The sequence below is a fragment of the Mus musculus genome, chromosome 15 (genome assembly GCF_000001635.26).
Source record: "Mus musculus strain C57BL/6J chromosome 15, GRCm38.p6 C57BL/6J".
Taxonomy (NCBI): Eukaryota; Metazoa; Chordata; class Mammalia; order Rodentia; family Muridae; genus Mus; species Mus musculus.
Window position 1 is genome coordinate 65,972,640 of NC_000081.6, and position 24,571 is coordinate 65,997,210.

General features: G+C 41.4%; 2 protein-coding genes across 3 annotated transcripts in view; both read right to left on the reverse strand.

Moving 5' to 3' along the window:
- The window catches only part of Hhla1 (HERV-H LTR-associating 1), a 54,362-nt gene extending 50,197 nt beyond the window's left edge, over positions 1-4,165 (reverse strand). The window contains exons 1-2 of the mRNA NM_001145096.1: positions 4,110-4,165; positions 122-219 (exon numbers count right to left, since the gene is read on the reverse strand). Of these exons, the coding sequence (NP_001138568.1) occupies positions 122-200 (79 nt within the window). The 5' untranslated portion in view covers positions 201-219; positions 4,110-4,165. The remainder of the gene's footprint in view (positions 1-121; positions 220-4,109) is intronic.
- Positions 4,166-13,734: 9,569 nt separating this feature from the next.
- Positions 13,735-24,571, reverse strand: part of Kcnq3 (potassium voltage-gated channel, subfamily Q, member 3) — a 300,263-nt gene continuing 289,426 nt past the window's right edge. The window contains exon 15 of one of the 2 annotated variants that reach the window (NM_152923.3): positions 13,735-23,266. In NM_152923.3, coding sequence (NP_690887.2) covers positions 22,532-23,266 — 735 coding nt within the window. In that variant the 3' untranslated portion in view covers positions 13,735-22,531. The remainder of the gene's footprint in view (positions 23,267-24,571) is intronic. The other variant, XM_011245408.3, reaches the window with a different exon arrangement.

The following is a 24,571-nucleotide window of genomic DNA, read 5'->3' on the forward strand; positions in this document are numbered from 1 at the left end:
GATTAGCATTTTGATCAAAACACTTAAGATTATGCATTGAAGCATTGCTGTTGGGTTTCTTAAAGCACAGTAAGTAGCACCCTCATAAAACAGAATAGATACAAGGAAGTGAACAGCTCACCTGCATTCCAGAGAAAGAGGATACAGGCAAGGCCCATACACAGCCTTATTGGAGGACAATGAAGCAGGAAGCTCTGCATGCTTGGAAGCCTTGACAACCTGGGAGCAAAACATTAAGCTCTTAGAGGAAGCTAGCCTTGCTTAGTGAGCACTCTGATGTAGAATGTTCTGGAAGCGGTGTTGGGGAATCATTGGAATATAATCTCATCAGGAAAGGTTTAGGTTGTGCTGAGATTTAAAAAAAAATGGGTTCCATAATTTCTTTGGCTTAATTTTGAAACAAAGCTCATTTTTGTTAATGCCCATATTTGATTATGAACCGTTGGAGAGGAAGCTCTGGCTCATATTACCAAGGAGCCATGGTTACCAAGGAGCCTTATTGTGTGGACTCTACCAATTTGTAGCTTTTAACCTGTCAGCTGTAGATTCCTTAGCTTTGGTGATGGTGGGAAGGGCATAGCTTGTGGGTCTCGGAACAGCCCTCATGTGTTGGCAGAAAGGGATGTTTATTTCTTAGTTACAGTCTAAGTCAGAATCATGGGTCTACTCTGAGTGACTGCAGGGATCTGGGAATATGGGAGGTTTACCTGTGTATTTTAGGGGCATTCATGTAGTTTCCAAGATGAGAAATAGCCTCTAAAGACAAAATAGTACTATTAACAATACTCTTAATATATTAAATGTTAAAATTATGAATGTCGGTAACTCTTGCAACTTGCCTGACTCCGTGGCATCTGTGCCAACCATCTCTGACAGTTTATTCTGCAGCATGACAGCTAAAGTAGGAAAGAATATGCTAATGACCAAAAAGTTATTGAGCACTTTCTGTGTGTCACATACCACACAGAACACTTGATGTACATTTTCCCACAGTGAAGCCAGATTGTCTGCCCTAAATTGAAGTCAGCATTGTCTTCAGCTTAGGGGCATGAGAATATGCATAGGATGAAATCTTTCCTCCAGGACCAGGCAACATTTCTGTGCCCTGCTGATCTTTATGTATAAAATAGACAGTTGCAAGTGTATTCTGAAGTGAAAACAGGATCATGAAATCCAACAACTAGTGCAATTGTTGGTCTAGAAAGGGTGTCTAAGGATCTCAACTGTCTATCATGCCATTACCCTTGGCTCTTTTCTCCCTCCCCTTCATTGTCTGCATTAGCAGAACTTCAGATCGACCCAGATGATGAGAAAATACAAGTTCATGCCTGAAGAAGTCGCTATTTCTATTTCTGCAACAGCTACACATATTTTATTGATTGCTGATCATCATGTCAGCAACTTCCATTTACTAAAAGTAAATGTGTTAAACTTCATTGCTTTAAGACCATGATTTCTGCTGATTTTTGTCCATGGAGGAAAATGTAATTTCCTCCATGGGTTTCTGTCCATCTCCATTGGACAGAATCCACTACGTGTCTGGCAGAAGGTAAGCAGAATCAGCAAGTGAGAACAGAGAAAGCTCAGTTAAACTAAGCTTGAGACAAGCAAAGAGTGTTATTTTAGGCTTTCCCACTCAGTGCTTGAGACAAGCCTGACTTGGAGAGGCAAAGGGTTCTTGAAAGAATTTCAGGCTACCTGACTGTTTAACTAAAGATGTGATGCTCAAAAGGGTTGGTACTCCAACAAGCAAACAAATACTTTCCTCCATGTGAGGGGCTCGTAGTCCTCAACGCTTATAAAATCTATATCACCTCTCAAATATTTTTCTCTGAAACTAAATTATCATTATTTATCTCATTTCCCATGGCTATTATTATAATATCTGCAATCCACTGCTCCTTCAGTGACACTTGCAAAGAAGTAAATCAGCAAAAATAACGACTTACAGTAAAGCCCCGAGGGATTAAGCCACCCGAAGACATGACACTTTTGCGCATGGATTATTTTGAGTTGAAAGCTATTGAGAATTGACAGGCATAGGAAGTAACCTTTTCAGTGATTCCTTTATCTGACAAAATGCACATATTTCCCAAGAATGGATTGTGCCATAATTTTCATGTCCAGAAAGATTTTCATGGTCATAAAGAAGATGGAAAATTGGCACTGAGTACAGTTTGCACACAGAGCTCACCTTAAAGTGAGCCTTGTCTTCAGTCTGTTTCCCCCATGGATTTAATGTCCCACCTCTTGAAGCTGCAATGACCCTTTCTTTGATTATATTTCCTCTCACAGCTTCATTGACCTCTTACTAAAAGAGTATGTAAAACTCTGGATCTAGTTGCCTCTTTCCCAAGAATGGATTTTCATTTTAAGTCTGTGAAGACTGACATAACCATATGGGACACCACACTTCATTTAATCGAACTTTGTTAGTTCAATTTGTAGCTCCTCAGGCATTGGTACTAAGATTAGAGGAAATATTACTTTTTTGTTGGTAGGCTAGATTCCATGCACTAAGCCTCCATGTTTACACACAGTCTGTGTGTATTATTTTATATGCCTATCATATTAGATAAATAAGACCTTTTGTGTAATATCAAAACAAAAAGATCAGAGGTGGACCCCTTGGCTCATAACCACATGGTTTCTTAAAGGAGAACCATGTGTGATGGATCATGTCTATAAACCCAGCCTTCAGGCAGTTGAGACAGGAGGATCATTCAGAGTTCAGAGCCAGACTAAGCTACAAAGGAAGTTTCAGGCCAGCCTTAAATACAGTGTGAGAACCTGTTTCAAACCAATAAAAAATATAAAGCAAAATCAAACCCCAAACAAAAACAAAAAACCCAAGTCCAAACCAACCAAACACAACATTTAACAACAGAACTGGAAATTCTTTCCTACCTGCAAAAATCCTCCCCAGAAAGTCATGGAAAGGACCCGATGCTAAACAACAAAATTGATGACTTCCGAGTATTTGAATGGATGGAAGGGTTAGAAGCCCAGAAACTCCCAAGAAGACAGATAAAAAGATGTGACTTGAGACCAGTGGGTCAAGATCCATCTAAGAGTCTTATGATACATCCTTATTTTTATCAACAAACAGCTGTAGTATTTTTGGCATATACAGTAAGATCTTAAAATTTAGAGTCTAGGTAAACATTTTATGGCTTCCAGTTAATACAGAGCACAGATTAATGTATGGTTTGAACTCACAAGCAAGTCTACCTTTCCCATTGCACTGTGAAAGGCTTAAGATAGCCCTTCGATGCAGAAATCTCAGTGGCTTAGAGGGAAAAAATGTTCACAGGTGCCTGAACAGCCAGAGTGAATGTGAGATATTTAATTCTCCATGTATCTTTATGATCACTTGCTCATCTTGTTTCTAGCTTAGAACCAGCTTCCTCTTCTTGAAGAGGAAGTAGAGGCTGGGTTAATAATTGCTCAAGGCCATTACGATGGTGATAACAGCCCGAGATTTTAATCCCAGACAGCCACCACCACAACCTTTAGAGCAACTCAAACAGGTGAGGAGCTGTCTTTTCAAAATATCTATTGAAGAGGAAAAGATGCCACCTTGACATTAGTTGCTATTATTGTCATTCCATAGTCTGAAGAAAATGAAGTCTAGAGAGCATTCATTTCAAGGCAAGAAGACCAGAAAAGCCGGGGGGTTGGGGGGGTTGTCTGTTTACTGTCTGAGTCCGTAACAGAGTTGAGATTTACTTAGCTCAGAAAGTTAAATTTGGCAGCAGCTACATTGCTGTTAGACACATCTCGGGGCATTCTTCACTTATTGGTTCAATTTCTTGGAATGAAGATCATATTTTCTTTATCTCAGAAGTGAGGACAATCAATCTGTCCCCCCACTGGCTCAAGAATGCCTTAAGATCCTAATCAATACCATAGAGGAAATGGGCAGCCACAGATTGTGATCAAAGTATGCACTCTTCACTCAATGTGCTGAAGATCTGGCAGAAAGGACTCTTCTATCTGTCAGCCTGCAGGAGCCAGAACATAGGAATTACAGCATTCCTTAGCTGAACTCACGCTTTTGGGGCGAGGAGTCCAAAGGCAGCTTAAAATATCTATAGTATACAACTCACCGGTCTCCTGAGCAGGATGAATGACTTCAAAGAATTTAGACAGCCAAGAAGATTAGCAGTGAGGTCAGAATGGTAGGATTTATATGAGTTCTTAGTGAAAGATACAGGGCGGGGCAGGGTTGGAGGAGTGGGGAAGGCTTGATAACTTTGCTTTAAATCCTCTGGGGGGAGGGGACGGGGGAAGGGGGGAGGGATAATAATCTTCCCCCAAACTTGGGGCAGTGAAAGAGGATCATCTCCATCAGAGAAAAATGCCTGTGTGATAAGCTGAATAGAATCCGTGAGCTGAATGACAAAGCAGCGATTCAGTCAGGGATGGGAAAACTTTCCGGAGAGTAATTACTCTGTGGAGGGAATAGCACAGCAGGAAGCAGGCGATGAGTCTCCCTTCCTGTCCTGGTCATCTTTGGGCACAACATCATCTGGCACACAGCCAGCCAGAGTCTTGTAAAGAAGTGTGTCCCGGCTGAGGTCAAGGATGGCAGGTACCAAGAGCAGGAGACTCAAGCCAACCAACTGCTCATGTGCACAAGGCTTTGAACGAGGGAAAGATGTCAAGGTTTTAAAAGTCAGGGGAACTAAGCAAAGGAGACTATTCTGTTGACATAAAAACCACATAGACAGATTTTAAGGCTGATAGGTGCTGTGTAGAATAAAAACACTAAATGAAGTAAGGTTGTTTTTCCTAGACCCTGAATTGTCCCAGTAAGCTAGTCAGGGCCCAGGCCCACAGGCCTGCGTGTTTCTGTTTAGGTAGAAGCTCTTTTGCCCTTCCTCTGGAAGAAAAATTAAGTTCCAACTCCTCCATCCTAGTAAACGCAACTCTGGCAAGTAAAATAAGGTAAGGTAGTTGAGGTGCAGGGCAGCAGAAGCGTCTTTAGGATTTAGAATTCTGCTTTTCTCTGGGGTTTCAGCAGGGAGTCATGATGACTGAGGTCAACACCCCAAATGACAGCTGAATCTAACATCTAATGCTTGCTCTTTTACAAACCAACCAACCAACCCAACAAGTAGCAAAAAAGTCATCAGAAGTGTGTTTATTTACAATTTTGGTGAGAACTAGGAAGAGAAAACTTCTCAGGATCTCTCTACTTTTCCTAAACCAAGGGCTGCAGTTTATAGAAAAGACGAGAGAACAGGAGCTAGGAGACATGCATGTGTGGATTCAGCTGTGAGACAAGTTACCAGAATCTTTTTCTCTGGAAGTTCCTATGTGACTTCCAGGACATCAGGGTGTAATCACTTCAGCATGAACGTTTCGGTTTGTGGTGTGTGTGTAGGCCATGTTTAACCCAGTCATCATCTATTACTTTCTGCTTTGTTTTTGAGACACAGTCTTTCACAGAACCTTGCAGGGAGGCCCCAGGACCCTGCTGTCTCTCCCCCAGCTTTAAGATCACAAATATGTATTGCTATGTTAAACTTATTTTTTTTTTTAATGTGGGTTCTAGGGATCTGAAGTCAAAATCCTCCTTCTTCCTCAGTAAGCACTTTACCCACTGAGCCATATCCCTTGCCCATTTATTTAATTCCTTAAGGTTTCTATTGCAGGATTACATTCAAGTGGTTCTAAAACATGGAATTTTAAAGTCTGAAATGTCACTGGCTCACAGGATTCTTAATAGGACCTGTGACCTTTGTCTTCCCATGGCTGCTATGTCCTCCTTGTCCCCTATACTGACACCTGTGCTGCTGCTGATAGCTAGAGAAGAGACAATGGGGCTGTCTGAGCTGTCCTGAAATTTGTCATGACACCAGGGGCCCGGCTACTGTTGCTGCCGCCCCAATTCTCCATTTCCAGAGCAACTCATTGGGCCATCTTGTGATACCTCAACCCTTGGAACCTTGCTCACCCAGGGACGTCCTCTTCTCTCTTCAAAGGCCAATTCCTATTTGCTCCGGATCATGCTTTGCATTCTCACAACTACCTCCTCCATATGATGCTTTTGGTGAACCCTTCCCCTAGGCTAGGCTACACCAGAGTCCCTTGATATGATTCACTGAACCTTTAGCACACTTCCGTGCCTTGCCAGTTCCTTCCCAAGAAAACCCTGACAAAGGATCTTGGCTGTTTTTCTGTTGATCCCTCTGCTCCTGATTTCATGGGTGCACTGCAGGTGCTTTCCTGTACATCTTGCCATGCCTGCTGCTCTTAAAGCTCCTTAAGTAAACTTCTTCCTTCATGTCTGTTGTCTTTCTTGTCCTAATTGGTGGAAAGACGGGCTTCTGTAAATGTTGCCCTTTCCCATCCTTAAATCTGTTTCCACCTCCCTATAGACTCATCCCCACAAGCATGCAAATATACTATTATTTTTTGAATAAAACAAATACCTACTTGCTTCCTCATAGCTCTCCATGTCTTTCATTTTTATGGTGACAATTATCAAATTTGTTCTGTAATTCAGTGCATCTATCCCTCTCCTTTTCCTAATTCAAGACACAACAATCAGGCATGGCATCAAATATGGCTCCCAGGGATTCCAAGTGACTGACCATCTTCCCATATGAGAACCCAGCAGCACTTAGTCTCATTCGCTTTCGGCTCCTTTTTGGGGACACTTCAAGCTTGCCTTCCTCAGTGACATACTCTTGATTTTCCTTTTTTTATTAGGTGTTCAAACTCAGCCCACATTGGTGGTTCCTCCTCATCTTCTTATTGTCTCAGTGTTGTAGGGTTCAATCCTTAGAGCGCCTCCTTTTTCTCTATGCTTGGTTACTAGGTGATGCTGTTATGCATTATGGCTTTAAATGTGTTTCATGAGAATGTGGAAAATGATATGAATGTATAGATAAACATTGGTATATCTTTGGCCCTAAGCATTCTTCTTAACTTTGAATTCTTTTTGTGAATTTGTGCCATGATATGCATATGAAAGCCAGAGGACATTTCCAGTGCCTGTTTTTTTGCCTTCCTCCTTGTGTGAAACAGGTTCTTTTGTTGTTGTTGTTGTTGTTGTTGTTTTTCCATCCACTGAGCATGCTAAACCCATGTGCTTCTGGGGATACTCCTGTCTCTGCCTTCTATTACACTGAAGAAGAGCTGGGAGTATGGATGTGTGACTTTGTGTTTAGCTTCATGCAGGTTCTATAGATGCTGATTCAATACTTGATGCTTTCTTGGCAAGTGGTAAACACACTGAACCATTTCCCTAGACTCCATAGACCTCTGCTGCTCCAACCACTCATGCTCCTCATTTTTCTTCCCACAATTTATTTATTTTTATTCACATTACATCCAAATTACAGCTCCCTCCCTCCTCTCCTCCCATCCCACCCTTACAAATCCCTCTTCCCATTACCCCTCCCCTTATCTGCAGAAAAGAAGCTCTCCCTTGGGTACCACCACACTCTGGGACATCTGATCTCAGGAAGACTAAACACCTCCTCTCCCACTGAGGCCCAATAATCAGGCAGTCCAAATAGGGGAAGGGGAATGGCAGGTCACACAGTCAGGTAGCCCCAATTGTTAGGGGACCCATATGAAGATCAAGCTGCATATCAGCTACAAATGTATAGGGGCTTTAAGGTCCAGCCTTTGCATGTTTTGGTTGGTCTTTGTGAGCCCCCACGGGTCCAGGTTAGTTGACTCTGAGCGCTTCTTGTGGTGTCCTTGACCCCTCCACCTTCCTCAATTCTATCCTCTACTCTTCCACAAAACTCACTAAACTCTGCCTGATGTTTGGCTATGGGTATCTGCATCTGTTTCCATCCACTGCTGGATTAAGTCTCTCAGAGACAGTTATGCTAAGTTTCTGTCTGCAAGCACAACAGAATATCATTATTAGGGTCAGGGGTTGGCTATCTCCTGTGGGATGGATTCCATATTGGACCAGTCATTGGTGGGCCATTAACTTAATCTCTGCTCCATCCCTGTGCATCCTGTAGGCAGGACACATTTTGGGTTGAAGGTTTTGTGGGTGAATTGATGTCCCCCTCCTTCTACTGGAAGTCCTGCAGTAGGTGGCCACTTTAGTCTCTATATCCTCCACTGGTAGAAATCTCAGCTAGGATCACCCCCACAGATTCCCCTTAGTCTCCCCTTGAAGAGATAGCTCAGTGGTTAAGAGTACCAGTTGCACTTCCAAAGGACCTGGGTTCAATCATCAGGACTTACACAGCAGCTCCATGAAATTAAATGGTTCTCATTTGAATTGTTGCCAACATGATACTGTTCTGGACTGACCTTCCTTATTCTATTTTGGGCCCTTCGGGCATTTTCAATAGAGCAGTCATGGAAGCCATTTTTAATATAAATAACATCTCACCACCCTCTTCTCAAAGTATCACAGTGAATCTCTCCTGATTCAGAATTAGAACAGCCAATATCCTAAAAGCCCACTATGACTTGACCAGTATTACTTCTTTAATTTCTTCTCATTGACCGCCTGCCTCTGCTAATTCCCTTGGACTTGAACTCACCCGAGGCTGATCTGATCAGAATCAGAAGTTGACCTGCCATGAATGTTTTCAGACCTGATGTGGGGCCCAGGACAATCATTCTTTTCTTAGGGAAGATACCTTACACATCCCTAGTGTGGGGAATCTATTAAGATCTGGGTCAGTCAGATGCTGGTGCTCATTGTAGGAAACTGGAAAAAACATAGTAGATTCCCAGGAGTGTCTAAGATGTGAGGCTATGAATGGGCTTTTGATCCATTTATGCAGATGGAAAGGGATTCTTTTCTCAGGGATATAATTTTTCAGGTCTATCTCTCATGTATTTGATACTCATGATATTGAGAGTTTTGTTGCAGAATGTGCACATGGGTACACAATGTTGCCATAATCACAAGCTGCCCATAGGACCTTCCCTTGAAGCTAGTCACTGACCTTGTAGTTGAAGAGCAGTGATGACAGCCTTTATTCTAAGAGGCTCCTGGCATTAGAAATCCTGCTGTTAATGTTAGTCAACTCACCTCTGCTATCCTACACTGTTTGACTCTGAGTGCTTCTGTTTCTGTAAGTAGGATTTTACACTGGACTTGTATGCTACATTCTGGCACTGCCTGCCCCAGATCACTTCTGCCTGCCTTCCAGCTCACTGCAAGTTGAAGTATAGTTCTCTATGCAGACATCTCATCACCTTATTTGACTGTATCTCCTCACTTCTCTACCTAAGGGCTGGAGCACCTTGGAGCTCATTCAGTTGTGGCAAGAGTGACCCAAGAGTGCCACTTAACATTATGGGGTGGCCTTCAGCCAGCAAATAGTAGACTCTAGCAAACTCCTGTATATTCTTGCAACACTTTTTTTGGTCTAATTTATGTAACTTCTCAGAAGGCTCTGTGAACTAAGACCATTAGGTCACAGAGATTAACTCCCTGGGACCTTCCAGGGTAGGAGTAATAATGTTCATGCTAAAGGTTTTGTGCTGTTTATAGCTCTGGGAAACCATGTTGTTCCAGGATGAAATCCTGTCCTAATCTTTATAACTAATCCCTTTATTAAGTCTTTACTTTGGGACAGAGGAGAAGGAGTCTGTAAATGCCTTGTCATATAGCATGGAGACCTATGTTAGATTTTTAGAACCTTAAGTAAAAGAGCCAGGCACAGCAGTACATGCCTGTAATTGGGGACAGGACATTCTGGATAGCCAATATAGCTTGAGCCATGAATTTCAGCTTCACTTGATCTATGAGAAAATTTTCTCTCAAAAATATTGTCATGTGCAATTGAGAAAAACACCTGACATCAACTTTTGTCCTTCACACGCATTTGCACATGAACCTACACACACACACACACACACACACACACACACACACACACACACACACACCTTAACACCTTAACTTCTGTAGTAACAAGGTGACTTTTTGATCTAGTTGGTCTTAGATGGGTACAACCCACACTGTCAAGTTACTGGAGAATGAGCAAGCTTCATTCATAGATGGTAACTGATGTCGTCCTTATCAGTCCTCATGAATTAGTGGCCAAGAATCCAGGCTCTGAAATGAGACTTTTTCAGCTCAAATTCTGGTTCTATCTCTGTGACTTTGGGTGAGTGACTGAACTTCTCTTAGCCTCCATGCCCCAGTTTACAAAATTGGGGATAATAATAGTTCCACATCCAAGAAGGTTTGCTGTGCAGATGAAATGAGACAATTCACAGAAAACAAAGGATGTTTATTCTCCATTAAGTGCTTGTTGGAATCAGCTCTCTTATTCTCATGATATCTGACAGCACTGAGCTTTGGAGAAGCTTTTAAAGACAAGATCCAGAGAAGAAACTCGACCCTTTGTAAAGGGGATTCTGATGATAGGCAAGTTAATTCTGTAGAGCAGGTAAAGAATTAACCATCCAGGAAAGACCACAGACCAAAATATGAAAAAACAAACAAACAAACAAACAAAAAACAAAACAAAACAAACAAAAAAACCCCAGCAAGGTGGAGAGAGCAAAAGGAATAGAGCTTTTGTGGAGACAGACTGACATGTCCTGTTGAGTTAGAGATGCAGAGGAACCTTGAATCAGTAAAATTGATGCTATAAAGGAGTTACTAATAAAGTTGCTTAGGAAATATTAAGTTACAGAATGAAGAATTTAGCTAAAGGACCAGTGCCTTCAAAAATGACCAGAATATAAGTAGTACACTTGCCTGGCTTGTTAGAAACCACAGGAAAGAAAATGTGAGACCTGGAACACATCTGAAGTTTAGGTTTCGTTTCCCAAGATTGCCAACAATTAAGATCTAGCCCATAACAAAACCCTGACTTATAAGAGCCTTATGGACCTTTTCCCATCTGAAAGAAAACACCCATAAATGGAAGCTCAAAGGGGATAGCGTAGGATAACAACCATCATTGAGCCTTTGTCTGCCAACAAATCCCACATTTGCCCAAATTCCAGACTTGCAGTCTCCTAACTGTTTAAAAACAGAGTGTGATTTGGAGCCCAGACCTGAAAGAGATTTAAGGATGACAATGCATGTAAAATGCAAAACCTGAGGTCAAAAACTGGCTTACATGAGCCAGTAAAATAATTGTTTGAGTTCATTCTTTTTTGTGCATTAGCCAGAAGCAGTCACATATTTTGTTAAAGAGTATCTCCTTTATCCATTTGTGAATGCTTGGAGTGATTTTGTACAGAGAAGGCATATGAATCCTGTAACCATATGGATAGGTGAGGAAATACAGAATTGGGAGTTAGAGCTGGGGAGGGTGTTCTAGGTTAGGCATTTTATACCAACTCCTGGGTCTTCTCATCTTTGTCTTCATCTTTCGCAGATATTTGTCCCTGAGTGGGCCTTTCCTTTACCCTCTTCCTTTCCCCGGAGAAAAGAAGCACTGCTGTCAGGAAGCTTGTCTCTGCTTTTCCTAACGGTCTATACCTTCTAACTTCCCCCATGTATTTTAGCTGGAGAAAGGTTCCTTAGCATTGATTTCCCCGTTCTTGGTCTGTGCTGACAGTGTGAAGCCCTTGCTGCCTTGGAGAAATTCAGGGTTGTCTAGTGTGATAGTTTCTACCCACAGGCAAGTCCCTGGTCAATGGTGGAGGTGGTGGAGAGAAGGCAGATGCTGCAACAACCAGAACATTGTGAAACAGACGTTATGTTAGCTTTCTGGGTAGGACATAAAGTGTTGCCCAGCAAATGAGAGATTCATCAAAGACTTCCCCATGGTACCAATGTCCTATCAAAGTCTTGGGAATGAGTTTCCAATAGGAACTTTTGCCTAGACAAAACATTTTCAATTAATTGCCTGGTGTGTGAGGGGAGCTGCCAGCTTTTATGAAGTAGGAAGCATAGAATATGTTTCTGTAGATAATGCACCAGTAGGTGGGTGGAAATTTGACAACATACTGGAAGGTAAAGCAGATGGGGCATAGCTATCAGTGATGACTTATTAAGAAATAATTTAAGCTATAGGTGGCATAGAAAAGTAAAGGAATAAGTCTCCCAGGTTTCTATTTCTCACAAGACCACTGTTTATAGGACTTCAAGGGATGGACAGATTAGATTCAGAAAGATTAGGAGAGAGAGACAAATGGTGTTGGTGGGAAGAGGATCTTGAAGAGCAACAAGATAGACATCACAGACTATTCATGGTGACCCAAGAGGTCAAAGTCTACTCTGAGGTATCTAGCTTGATGGGACTATGGTATAGAATGGGAATGTATGGGGCTAGAGGTGGAGTATGGAAAAGGCCAGATGATGGTATTTGTTATCGAGGAGAATAGAGAGCATTGGTCTTCCTGCGGTGAAAGGAACTGAAAACATGGGGCTGGGAGAATCTTTTTGCTTGGTCTTTAGTTAGGAAAGGAGTTTTTCCTTGGAAAGGAAAAATGCTGAAAATAGAGTCTGATGATGCTGGTAGAGGCAGAGGTCAGAAATCAGGTGAGGTTTCAGACCTTGCATATAGGCAGAAGTTTTCTCCAAGGGGAAGTGAATTTTTCCCTTTGTCTTGTGACCTTTTTGACTTAGAGCTATTAAGTTCCAAGACTGTTGATGTGCCTGGAAGGCTTTGTCTTTTTGGACCCATATCCTCCCTAATGCTGCATTTCAAGTACAATATCTCCTTACACTTAGAGTGTTCTCAGTTTTCCCAAAACTATACACACCCCTGAGTTGCTTACCATAGGCAGAGGATACTATTTTAAAAAAAAGACTTTACTTTTAATAGAATACGCCTTCTCTAATATCTGCCAACTCTTATAATCATCTTTGCATGTGGCTTTGCTAAATTGCCTTTGCATTTTCCATCAAGGACTCATTTTCTCTTAAGGAGTTCTCATATAATTGTACTATAGGTGAACACCTTTCTTTGTGTGTCCACAGGCTCTTGATTCTCTACCATTACACGTCACTGAACTGAAATGATCTTGATGCCAATGTAGTCCTGGTATTCTGTGGTAAAATAGTGTACCTCAAATGCTAGGCACAGTGTAGAGGAACTTCAGTGAATGTCTATTAAGTAATAAACAAGTATTTTTTGAACAGAACTAAATAGAGTTTGACATGAAAAAAAAGCAAGAATGTTATATAAGCAAGGATCATAGATATCCAAATGTTTAGGAGACAAAATTGGAAAGTTGACCCATACCTTTGTGTACTCACCAATATCCCAATTCACAACCAAGAATCAGTATATTCTGAGTTGATTATTTTGAAATGTGCACCATTAGTAAGAAGACAACCTTTGGCAAATTCTGCAAATAAATTGTTCTCATGTGTATATTTGCAACTCTAGTCATTTCTAGGGAAAGTTTTTTGGCTTTAACACCATTTCCTCATCCTGAGCTCTACTGAAGACTACACATCCCATCTTCCTGTGCAGGCTTCTTAGTACCACATGACAAGGTCTGGCCAATGAAAATGTGACCAGAAAGTCACTGAGTCCCAGGGAGATAATAAGATGGTATGACTTTTACATTTTCTCATTTTCTGGCTACGCTTGATAGGTGGATGGAAATGGGTTCCAGTGTATTCCATGCTAAAAAGGACAACAAATCTTTGCATTATTTTTAAGCATTGTGGCAGTCTACGATGGATCTTCATTTGGACAAGAAATAATTTTTTGTTGTAGTAGGCCATGAATATTTTCAAGATTTTTCTGTAGCATCAACCTGTGCCTTTGACCCTGTGTTACACAACCCCAGAGAGTGTTCTGACGCATTTCGGAAACATTTTTTCACAGAATCATTGAATCATCCATTTATTAATAAGTGGTGCAATCTTTATTGATTTTGAGATAGAACATAAAAAAATCAGGTAAGAATTGTTTGCATAATATATATATGGAAATCAACCTATTAAAGTTGTCAAATATCGGACAGAGCCAGAATATAAATTACACATACAGTTTAAAAATTACAGGAAACCATATTATAAAGAGCACTAAAGGGCACTTGTGGAATAGTTGTGTTCCCGTGTAAGCCAGAATGTGGAGAGCCTACTCAGAGCACGGAGACAAATCCAGGGAGCAAGGCACCAGAATTCTATGCCGTAAAAAGGGGTGAAATAAAATCAACCTAAAATCAAATACAGTGACTCATGTCATTGCAAACCTCAACTTGTTCTTCCACAGTCGGTGTCTTCCATCAGTACTATATCAGGACCAGGGAGAGGGGGGTAGTCACAGCCCATCTTAGGCAAGAGGGAGAGATGGAGAGATTCTTTTTTTTTTTTTTTTTTAAATGGGAAGGACTGGCAGAACTGATAATGTGCATCCATCCTAGGTTAGCTTTTCAGAATTGGGCACAGGTTCTCTCTCTAACAGCTTGGGTCTGCAATTTGACTGAAGGGCTATCCAAATCCTCCATTTAGCCCTCAGGGAGGGTTGGAGGGTGGACCTGATCTCTCGTTCCCTGGAAATGGATTCAGAAGGGTAAAGCATGGCCCAGTTAGGAGATCCATTTGGTGTCCGTGCAGATTCTTGTTCTCTTAATATTGAAAGATGGAGTAATAATTGATCTGCACTTTTGGCCTCTCAGAGAACTTTTTTTTTTTAAAGGCCTGTTTGTGTCTGCAAAATTTCAAAGCCCTGAAATAAAGATACAGTCTAGAGAAAGAAGATGAGAGTCAGCTGAGCCTGGGATACTTTTGAACTTGTTCAGGTAAATATGGTGACAGAGGATCTGTGGGGACCGAGAACAAAGGGTGTTTGTGGGAATATCTGTGGCCACCAAACTCTAAGGGCTAATGGACTCCAATGTGAACTGTGTGAATAATTTATGCGGCATCGCTTTCTGCCTCCGACAGCTGGATGGTGAAAACATTCAAAGAACTTGCTGAATAGTCAAAGGAGCCGCGGACAGTCTTTCTTCTACTCTCCAGGGCATGGGTGGGTCTGTGATCATTTCATTGGAACGCTGACTGCAGAGGAGGGAATCGTCTTCTTAGGGACCACAGGGCCTGACTGGGGAGCATTTCTACTGCCATGTGACACTTGGGGGGGGGGGTAGTGCCAGGGGATAGGAAAAACTTTTGAGATCCATGGCTTAGTGTAAAATCTCAGTTCTTTCTCTCGTACTATGTGACATCTAGGCAGCTCTTTTTCTTTCAGCTTTTGATGTCTGTGCAGCCAGTGACAGCCTTCGGGTGGGTTTACACTAAGGGTGCAGCATGCAGGCATCAGAGAACTGCATCACTCTCATGCATGCAACACTTAAGGAGAACGCAGGGGGAGCTCTTCTCCTATCCCAGACCTCAGTTTTGCAGGCAGAGTTGAAGAAAGGAGCACTGAAATCAAACTGTCTCTTCTTTTTCATAAATCTTAAGTTTCCAATTGGAGTTTGGTATATTCCAAAGTACTAGGCTAGGCTTGGTTAATTTTAAGCCATTATCGGGTTGCACAGATCTCTGAATTTTTAATATGTCAAAAGATTACTATTCTTTCCTGACACTTACTTCAATCTTGAAGGAGTGCCATTGGGAGGAGGGGGGATTCAGGCAGAATGACAGTCTTTAAAATAATCCAGTAAACCAAAGCCATACCATAATGTGTCACTTTTCTCTTTGAATCTTTCAGAAGTTTTTGGAACAGCCCAATCAGGATCACTAAGACATCCTATCTTACCAATGGGTTTAATACAGATTTCTGTGGGAGCACTGTTAAATTCTGGCAAATGTAAGCACAGCTCAAGTGGAAACTCTAGATTTCTGCATGTGAATCATGAGATACCAAATTTTTCCCTAAAGTGTTGCCACAATTACACAGACGTGATATGTTTTAAGAAGGACAGATCCAATGCAGCTTTTGGCAAAGAGTATGTACTCTTTGAAATATCTATGAAATGGCAAGGATTAGGATCCCCTAGGGTCAAGTGAGAGGAACTAGACATACTCAGACAAACCCCAGATATTCCAGTACACAGTCACCTATGGTTGAACTGGAAGTTTGCGGCAAGTCAGATTCCCAAAGAAATCAGAACCTTAAACCTATAGAGAAGTCTCATGCAGTGGGCCAGTATCTGAGGGTGCAACCCAAGGATCTGTGAATGGCTCTTAATGAGTCCAGGGGATGAACCAAACAGGTAAACCTGTCCAATCTTTGCAGCATATGAGAGACAAAGCAGTAATAGTCAGAAGGGTGGAGAGAAGTTATACACATGGTTAAAAGGTTGTTCTTCAGTATCTCCCTAGGTGTGCTCATTGGCAGGAGGTTTCTCTGAGCCCTTTGAAGATGAAACATTCAGATGGGACATCTTTGTGACATGGGAGAATCAGTCCTAGTCTAGAGATAGAGTGAAGTCTCAAAAACCATTTCTGGTTCAGCTGTTTCTCAAGGGAGTCAGACAATTTATCTTCCAGCGTCACCAGAAATACTCCCATCTCTAACATCTGGACCAGGAGTCAGGGCACCTGAGACCTAGGACCACTCTGCTACCGGATCTTTATTTTACTCACAATGAGACTCAGAATCCCTGATGTCTGAGCATCTGTGTCCTGTCCTAAAAAATATGGGTGATCATTTTCTTCCTCTGAATATTTTAGAACATGCAAAATTACATCTCCTCAATTCCGTTGAGCTATGATTGATTCTAGAAGGATACTGACATTGAGGCTGCTGAAGGCTGAGACCATAGTTACAAGGAAGAATTTGAACAAGTTTTGACCTTCTTCTTGAAGAGGTCCTATTCATGGCAAGGGTGCTCCCTGGTAGTCATCATGCCACAGTTGGCTTTCTGTTCATATTTAATTAGGTTTTTTTTTTGTCTATATCTCCTATAAGTCATGTTTTAGAGAACACTGCTACATCTGGCACTTTTTCTCCAATAGGACTTTCACCAGCTAGCAACTGAGAACCACATTCTTAATGCTCCTTCCAGTATTCCTTATCTTGCACATTTTGATGGGAAAAATAATCATGTTCAGTTGCAGACAGGTACATAGTTAAAGAACGACTAAAAAAAATCCTAGTTTTATCATGCAATAATTTGAATTATATCTCCACCAGCTTTTTTTTTTTCCCTAAAAAAATATTTTCTGGTGTAAACTTAGAGTCTGTAAGTGATATCACTAACTGATGTAATGGAGTCTATACATACTATAAAAACAGATACAAATAATTATTAACAGTTTTGGCATGGACCAGTCACTGCACTAAGGACTTTATACATAGTTGATTGTCTCACTTGAAATTTTAAATAGACTGAAATAGTTCTGAGTGTTCCAAGACTCAAATTTTTAATACAAGTCATCTCTATCCCATTTTTGTTTGTTCAACATTAGCTTCACACCATGGTTTCCAAACCTCTGAAAGCTACATAGGTACTCTGACCCCTAAGATTTATTTCTATAGCTGGGTACCACTAAACTATATTCTGCTGCCCTGTTTAGGGTAAAGATAGCTCAGTTTTGAGGCATGTAAGAACAGTATGTCATTTTGAATATTTTTTGATACAGAAAGCAAATGTAGGTTAAAGTACATGGTGGAAATAGCATGCTTTTGAAGACAACTGACTACAAAATTTAAACCAAGAACACCTCTGTGGTCCTGGATTTCTTGGGCGCGCATGCTCATGAGAACCAAAGAGTATCTATTCTAGGCAGCAATGGAGTGAGAATTGGGGTCGATCTGGCAGCCTTGTCAAAAGTCTAGTTGACTTCTGAGAACATTTCTTCTCTTTCTTCCGTATACTCCAATCTTCAACTTCCCATGGGCAGAATGAGTTCCTTCTTTTTCAAATAGATGTTGTGCCATGGCCTGTGCTAGGCCATTTTTGGTCAATATGGTGAAACAGATGCCACGGCTACTTGTCTGCCCTCCACCATGACAGGATATAGAGAAAAAAGCTGTTTTCAGAGCCCAAGTGCTTACATCAATTATTGGATGTTACAGAGTCCAGAATGGTGAACTCAAATGCAAAATCCCCATTCAATGTTCCCAGTGGGGGAATATTCATATTGGTAGACAGTTGTCCACAGCCATGAAATCAAGTATGATGAGTCTAAGACAAATATCAACAGCTGAGGTCATGAGTTTTCTTACAGCAGAGACTAGCTTTCTGGTCTTTGAATGTTTGTTGCATAATTCTTGGTATTCAGTGATATCTAGAACATCTTGCTAAATGAATATTTCGTTGTTACACTCTCAGAGTAGCATGAAATTATGAGAATAATTTTGGCAAACTGAGTAGATTCTGTGATGCTATCATTTCTAAGGGTGTTTACTTTTGAGCTACAATGCTTAGAAATGGCTTTGTACAGAATAGATATAGGATGCATAAGTGTTGGTTAATTAATTTGGTTTTACCTATACACTTTGGTATTTTCTAATTATTTCTTCATAAAAATAAAATTTTAGAACATTAGTGTCATATCTAGTAAGTCTGAATTCTAAGTTTTAAAAACAGACAGTAATTGAAAAGGACTTTCTCAATTCAGTGGGTTTTTTTCCCCCTTCTTTCTACAATTTCACTTTTTCTTAAGTTTTCAGTATCTGCTTATATGGAAATATTTAAATATCTCTTAAAATGTAACAATTTCACTTTTCTTCAGCCTGATAGAATTATCTTTATTTAGCATTTAAAAATTCATTCTTTTCATTTTTTCTTGCTAAAATATGTCCGACTAATGTGTGTGTGTGTGTGTGTGTGTGTGTGTGTGTGTGTGTGTGCGCGCGCGCGCGCGTACACACACACAATGTGTCGTGCAATACTAGGGATCAAAGCCAGAATTTAATGTATGGTATACAAGTACTCTACCACTGAATTATACTTTCATTCCCATTTCTTAAAAATTGTAAAGTTTAAATATATTTTAAAACATGGCAGCCAAATACATATAAGACGATCCTTTATCCTGATAAAACCATTCCTGTTTTTTGTGATGGAATTAATTTCTCAGTCTTTCTGGGTTTCTGTTAAAAGTGTTATGACTTCCTAGGCAAGCTGCAGAGCTACTGATGTGCTTTCCGATACATATTATCTTGAATTATTCTGTCCTGAGATTCTTTTGTGTTACAAAGGATCGTTATAGAACTCACATTGACATTTCAACTGAGGATCAGAACACCAGCCATGACGACCATGCAATGTATTGACATGTTCAGTTGAATACATTTGGTTGGCTGGTTTAGACATCTTTTTTAAAAAGGATAGTTCAATAGAAGGATTTCAGATTATCTTATCTTTCTTCTGTTTGTTTCTTAGATGCAAACAAGCAGCTCTTAGGGCCCTTAGTATTCGTCCTGCATTTGGCTGATACAGACAACTGACTAGACATATACCAGCTTGGCAAACAACACAAAACTAATTCCTGCCACTCTGATTTTGAATCACCAGGGAAGCAAGACTATAAACTTAGATCTTGTTTGGAAAATAATGCAAATTCCAGTTCAAAGAATTCTTGGCCAAGATCCCCATTTGAACTCCTGAAAATACATGCACCAGAGACCGGGGAGGTAAGGAGGGGGCCATACATGAAATGCCCAGACAGTGGGAAGAGGGAACTTACATAGCTCACCTCCAGCAGGAAGACAGGGCATCAAGTGAAGGAAGGGGTTGCTATCCCACAGCCAAAATTCTGACCCATATTTCTTCCTGTCTGAAAAAACTGCAGGGATGGAAATGGAGAGGAGCCTGAGGAAAAGAAGGTCCAGTGACAGGCCCAAAGTGGGATTCAGTTCAAGGGGAGGTCCCAAGGCCTGACACTATTACTGAGGCTATGGAACACTCACAAAAAGGGACCTATCATGACCACACTCTGGAAGACCCAAAAAGCAGCTGAAAGAGTCAGATGCAGTTATTTGTACCTAACCGATGGATAGAAGTAACTGACCCCTTTGGTTGAATTAGAGAAAGCCTGGAAGAAGTGAGGAGGAGGGCAACCTGGTAGAATGACCAGCACTATCAATTAATCTGGAGCCCTGAGATCTCTCAAACACTGGGCCACCAACCAGACACCAGACCCCAGCTGATATGAGGCCCCCAACACATACAGAAGAGGATTGCTGGGTCTGGGTTCAGCCAGAGATGATGCACCTAACCCTGAAGAGATTGGAGGCTCCGGGAAGTTTAGAGGTCTGGTGGAGTGGGTGGAGGGGAAGGACATCCTCATGAAAACATGGGGTAGGGAGGAGGTATGGGATGTGGAACAGTTGGAGGGTGGACTGGGAGAGAGGAATAAAATCTGGAGTGTAAAAATAAAATAAATAAAAACCCAAAGAATAAAATAAAACATGACTTATTTTAAAAAGTGCATCCTAATGTAACATACCAATGCTAGAAGGTTGTGAAAGAATGTTAATGTTAGGAAAAACCATGTGGCATATATTACTCATCATCATTTTTGTTTCCGATAACTCATGGACATAAAAAGGGATAGTATATGTTAGGTGCTAGGTAGGGCAGTTATTTCTGGTGAAAAAAATATAGGAAGAGCAGATTCAAGAACCAAATCCCTAGGAAGAGGTGTAAGTTTTCTTAGATTATAGTCAAACTGGCACCACTGAAGTCATATTGAAAGATTTGAGGGAACAGGTACACAGCCTTTGTCTTTCAGATTGCCAGAAAAATCAATTGAAATCTATAAGAAAAGCTTTACCTCTAGTGTGTGTAACTGTATTAATATATTGCCTGCCTTGGACTTAAATGTCACTATTCATATATCCATTCATGAGACTCTCCATGTTGCTATTCCTCTACCAACTCACAGTCCTTGCCATCATTCTTGGAACTGCTTTGGTTTAAGGTCCTCTCATCAAGGGGACAAACTTTCATTATCACTGTATTCTCAGCTCTTTATACAGGCCAATCAGCATGTAAGTTGTAAGAAACTGATCTCTGAAGACTCTTTCCCCAACACAGGGCAGAATACTAGCACTGGGAATTGATGAAAACATAAAGTAGGTGTCTGCTATGATATTTATGGCTCTTGGCAACACAGCAACAGCACTGGTGAGAGTCATATTCAAACACTAAATAAGGGTATTTTCATCATCTTGATGGTCATCATGGCAACCATTTAAAACCATATTTAAAGGCATGAAATGACTGAGACACTAATACTGTGGTGATCCACAAAGAGTAGCCAGTTTAACCTTTTCCATCAGAGGTTTTCAGCAAGTAGCAATATCTCCCAATAGGCCACATAGTGGCTTGTGCTTAACATCCATCTTTCTGCAGCAGGGCAGGGATTTCCAGGCTCTTGGTTGTCACATCAGGAGCTCTTTTGATTTTATGTGGTTCTAGTATTTTCATTGAGAAAATCTGGAGAAGTAAAAGTGGGTGATTCTGGGAATTCTTCCTATTTGTATATTTATAACTAATTTGCATTCCCCATCCTGGATCCCACTTATAAAGCATCAAGTAAGCATGCTTTGCAGTCAAAGCAGACATCATTCTCCCTTTGAGTAAAGACTGAAGATTACATCCCATGGTTAAAGAGTGCTGGCGTCTTGGTACGATTCCTGGATTCCGGTATGCAAATGGGATAGCGTGAGGGGAGACTGTGGTAAGGGGTGAGTCCTCAGGTGGAGGTTTTGAGTCCTTACTCTCCACAGGACAACCAAGTGTCTCAAGACATGTCATTTGCCTTACATCCAAAACATATCATTTTGAAATAGAGGACACGGTAAGATGATTGCTCTTGATTCAAATCTCCGTTTTGGATTCAGGTTCAGGTAATGCAGAAGAAGGTGTTGGAATTTCATTTTAAAACACCAAATTTAGCTCCTGCCTAGAAGACCACCCCACTTCTGGTAAATTTTATTATCTTTGGCTACAGAAATTGGGAACTATTTTTTTATGTTTGTGGCGTGTGTGCAAGATTTCTCTTCACCAGTCCATAACACATGTGATGTTATATTTTGAATCACCAACATCTTATGGTTAAATAAACTGAGGCACCGTACTGAACAACGGGTAGACCAAGTCTCCCTGAGAGCTTTTAAATAATTTTGCCAGCCTTCCTTTAGAGAGATAATTGTTTTAAATCTTGGCTTTGGGGTTGAATGACTATCTTGTTCCTATTCTGTTTGCTCAGAGGATAGCCTCATTGTGATGCAGGATGTTTTGGTTGAGAAAATTATTTCCTTGCTTTAGAAAACAGTAAATTTACTGGAGCATTTACACAAGGGGGAAATGAGCCTAGAAATAATTTAAACTATGCTCTCAGTTTATCTGAATCAAAACCCAAACCAGCCAACCAAACAAATAACACAGCTCATCAATAAGTCTCCCTGTACTTGTTCAATCGTGATTAAAGGAAGAAGTGCAGATAAATGTGTATCTAGAAGAGACTAACAGTGCCTTTTATATAGTGTCAAGTCATGCAAACCATGCTGAAAAGGAAGCGATTCTGTTGCAGTGAGATGGGGGAGGAAGAAGGCCGCGAGAAGCCCCTGCTTGCAGGGGGGCCACAGCGCACATGCATGCGCTTGACACAGCCAGTGGAGTCCCCATTGTAAGCGCTAGTTGTGAGAGTAAGTGAGCTGTACAAAGTCTGTCTACAGTACCAGGAGTCAGCCAGTGACCCCTTTTAAGTGGGCTTGTTGGAAGGGGTCCATATGGAATCTGAAATACCATCCCCAGTGGATGACATAGGCATGGAACCACTGGGTGTGAAGGGGTCTGTGTCCGTGTCCGTTTCTCCTTCAGCCAGGTACCGCTTTTCCCTCATCCAGCTCGATCCCCCACTGGGGCCAAATACATAATCATCTCTGTCTTGTGAGATGCTGAAGCCACTTGGAGACCGCTCCAGTTCCTCGTGATTGACGGACATGAGGGACAGAGGTGTATCACTGTCCCTAGTGATGCTGCGTCTCTGGCGGGGCGAGATGTGGTCCGAATAGGGACCTTGCAGTTCTGTCTGGGAGTGGTAGCTCACACATGAGTCCAGAAGAGTCAAGATGGGCAGGACTGTGGGCCTCTCTGCATATGTACTTCCCGAGGAGGGAAGGTTAGCTTGAGCCTTTGTAGAACTGGGTCCCCCTCGGGTCAGTTTCACAGGATCATGTGCAAAAAACCCGTAAGGGCCAACTCTGTCGATGGGCACCTGGTGGAAGCTGTAAGGAGGGTCAGGGGGCCCTGTCTCTGAGTAGTTGCAGATGATGGTTTTCAAATCAGAGTACCTGTTGTCTTCTTTCTTCTCCCCTTCGGCTGGGGAGGAGGCCCCCTTAGTTGGGTAGTACTCAGTGACATGTACCTGTAAGCGTTCCATATGCTGCATATGCATGTCCACGAGGAAGTCCAGTTTCTTCCCCATGTCATGAACCTGAAAAATAGCAAGCACCGGGAGTCACTACTTCTCTGGGAATAAGGATCACAGTCACTGTGCTGATGGGTTGTTTGGCAAATCTTAGTATAACAACAGCTACAACAGTTTCCATATCTCCTGCTAGAAGGCCCTGTATACAAATTAACATTCATTTAGAAATACACAGACAAGGATGACACTGGAGTCAAAGATTGAAAATCCACAGACAGTTTGTGAATAAGTGTTACAGGCTTTCATTGTCCTCCTCTGGAAGATATGGTAGGAGTTCAGTCAAGACGTGGGGTTCTTGTTTTGTGTAAATTTTCTTCTAAGTAAGCATATAGGTTGTTAGTGTTTGTTATTAATACTTGGTAACCTAAGCACTGGAGGGCAGTGACAGCAAAAATGGAGTTTTACAAACCTAGAGACCCAATTGGGACCCTCAGGCAGTTATAGAAGGTGCTTCTGCTTTGGGCCCGGCATTCATAAATAGGAATGTGTGGAGCGCAAATGCAAAGTGCATGCACATCTCTGTGTGAGAGAGGTGTCCCTTCCCTGACAATTCACATCTGTGAATACACACAAGTCTGTGTACCTTTGTGTGTGCTCTTCCTTTTCAGACAGTTCACAGGTCACAAAATCAGGCAAATGAAAAACCTCATTGGCTTAATGAGGTTCGGAGTCTCATGACAGGTCATGGCTAATGTACATCCGAGGTGTAGTTATAAGGCAGTAGCTATTTGACTTTATGCCATGCACTTTATTGGCCTAATTTTTACAACCTTACAAGGTCAATGCTATTGTGATTTCTGTTTCACACATGACAAAGCAGTGACCAGAGAGATAACATAACCTGTGTAAGGTCACAGGGCTAGTGAACACAAGAATCAGGATTAGAAATTAAAATTTAAAAATAAGAAGCAGGAGACCAATCACTGACATTTTCTCTCAATTCCTTGATATTGGTTTAGTTTGGGGTGATGGATCATCCTGGAGGATATTATTCCTGGAGGAATGTAATGGAGTTATTTATCTAGTGGACTGCAGAGATAAGCTACATGGGGTGTATTATGTGAACCTCTCTTTGCACCCTGAATGACCCTTATCCATAACTGAGGCCTCCTCTTGAAAATAACCCACAGATTGGGACTAGAGCAAAAGAGAACAGAAAGGAACATGAAATGGTGGGCAGAGAATTGACATCTATTAAGAAAGTACCATGGAATGCGTGTACAGCAGTGACCATTCTACATAATTCACATGTGTTAGCTCATTGAATCATCATGACAATTTTATGATGCATTGAATTCCCTGTATGACAGA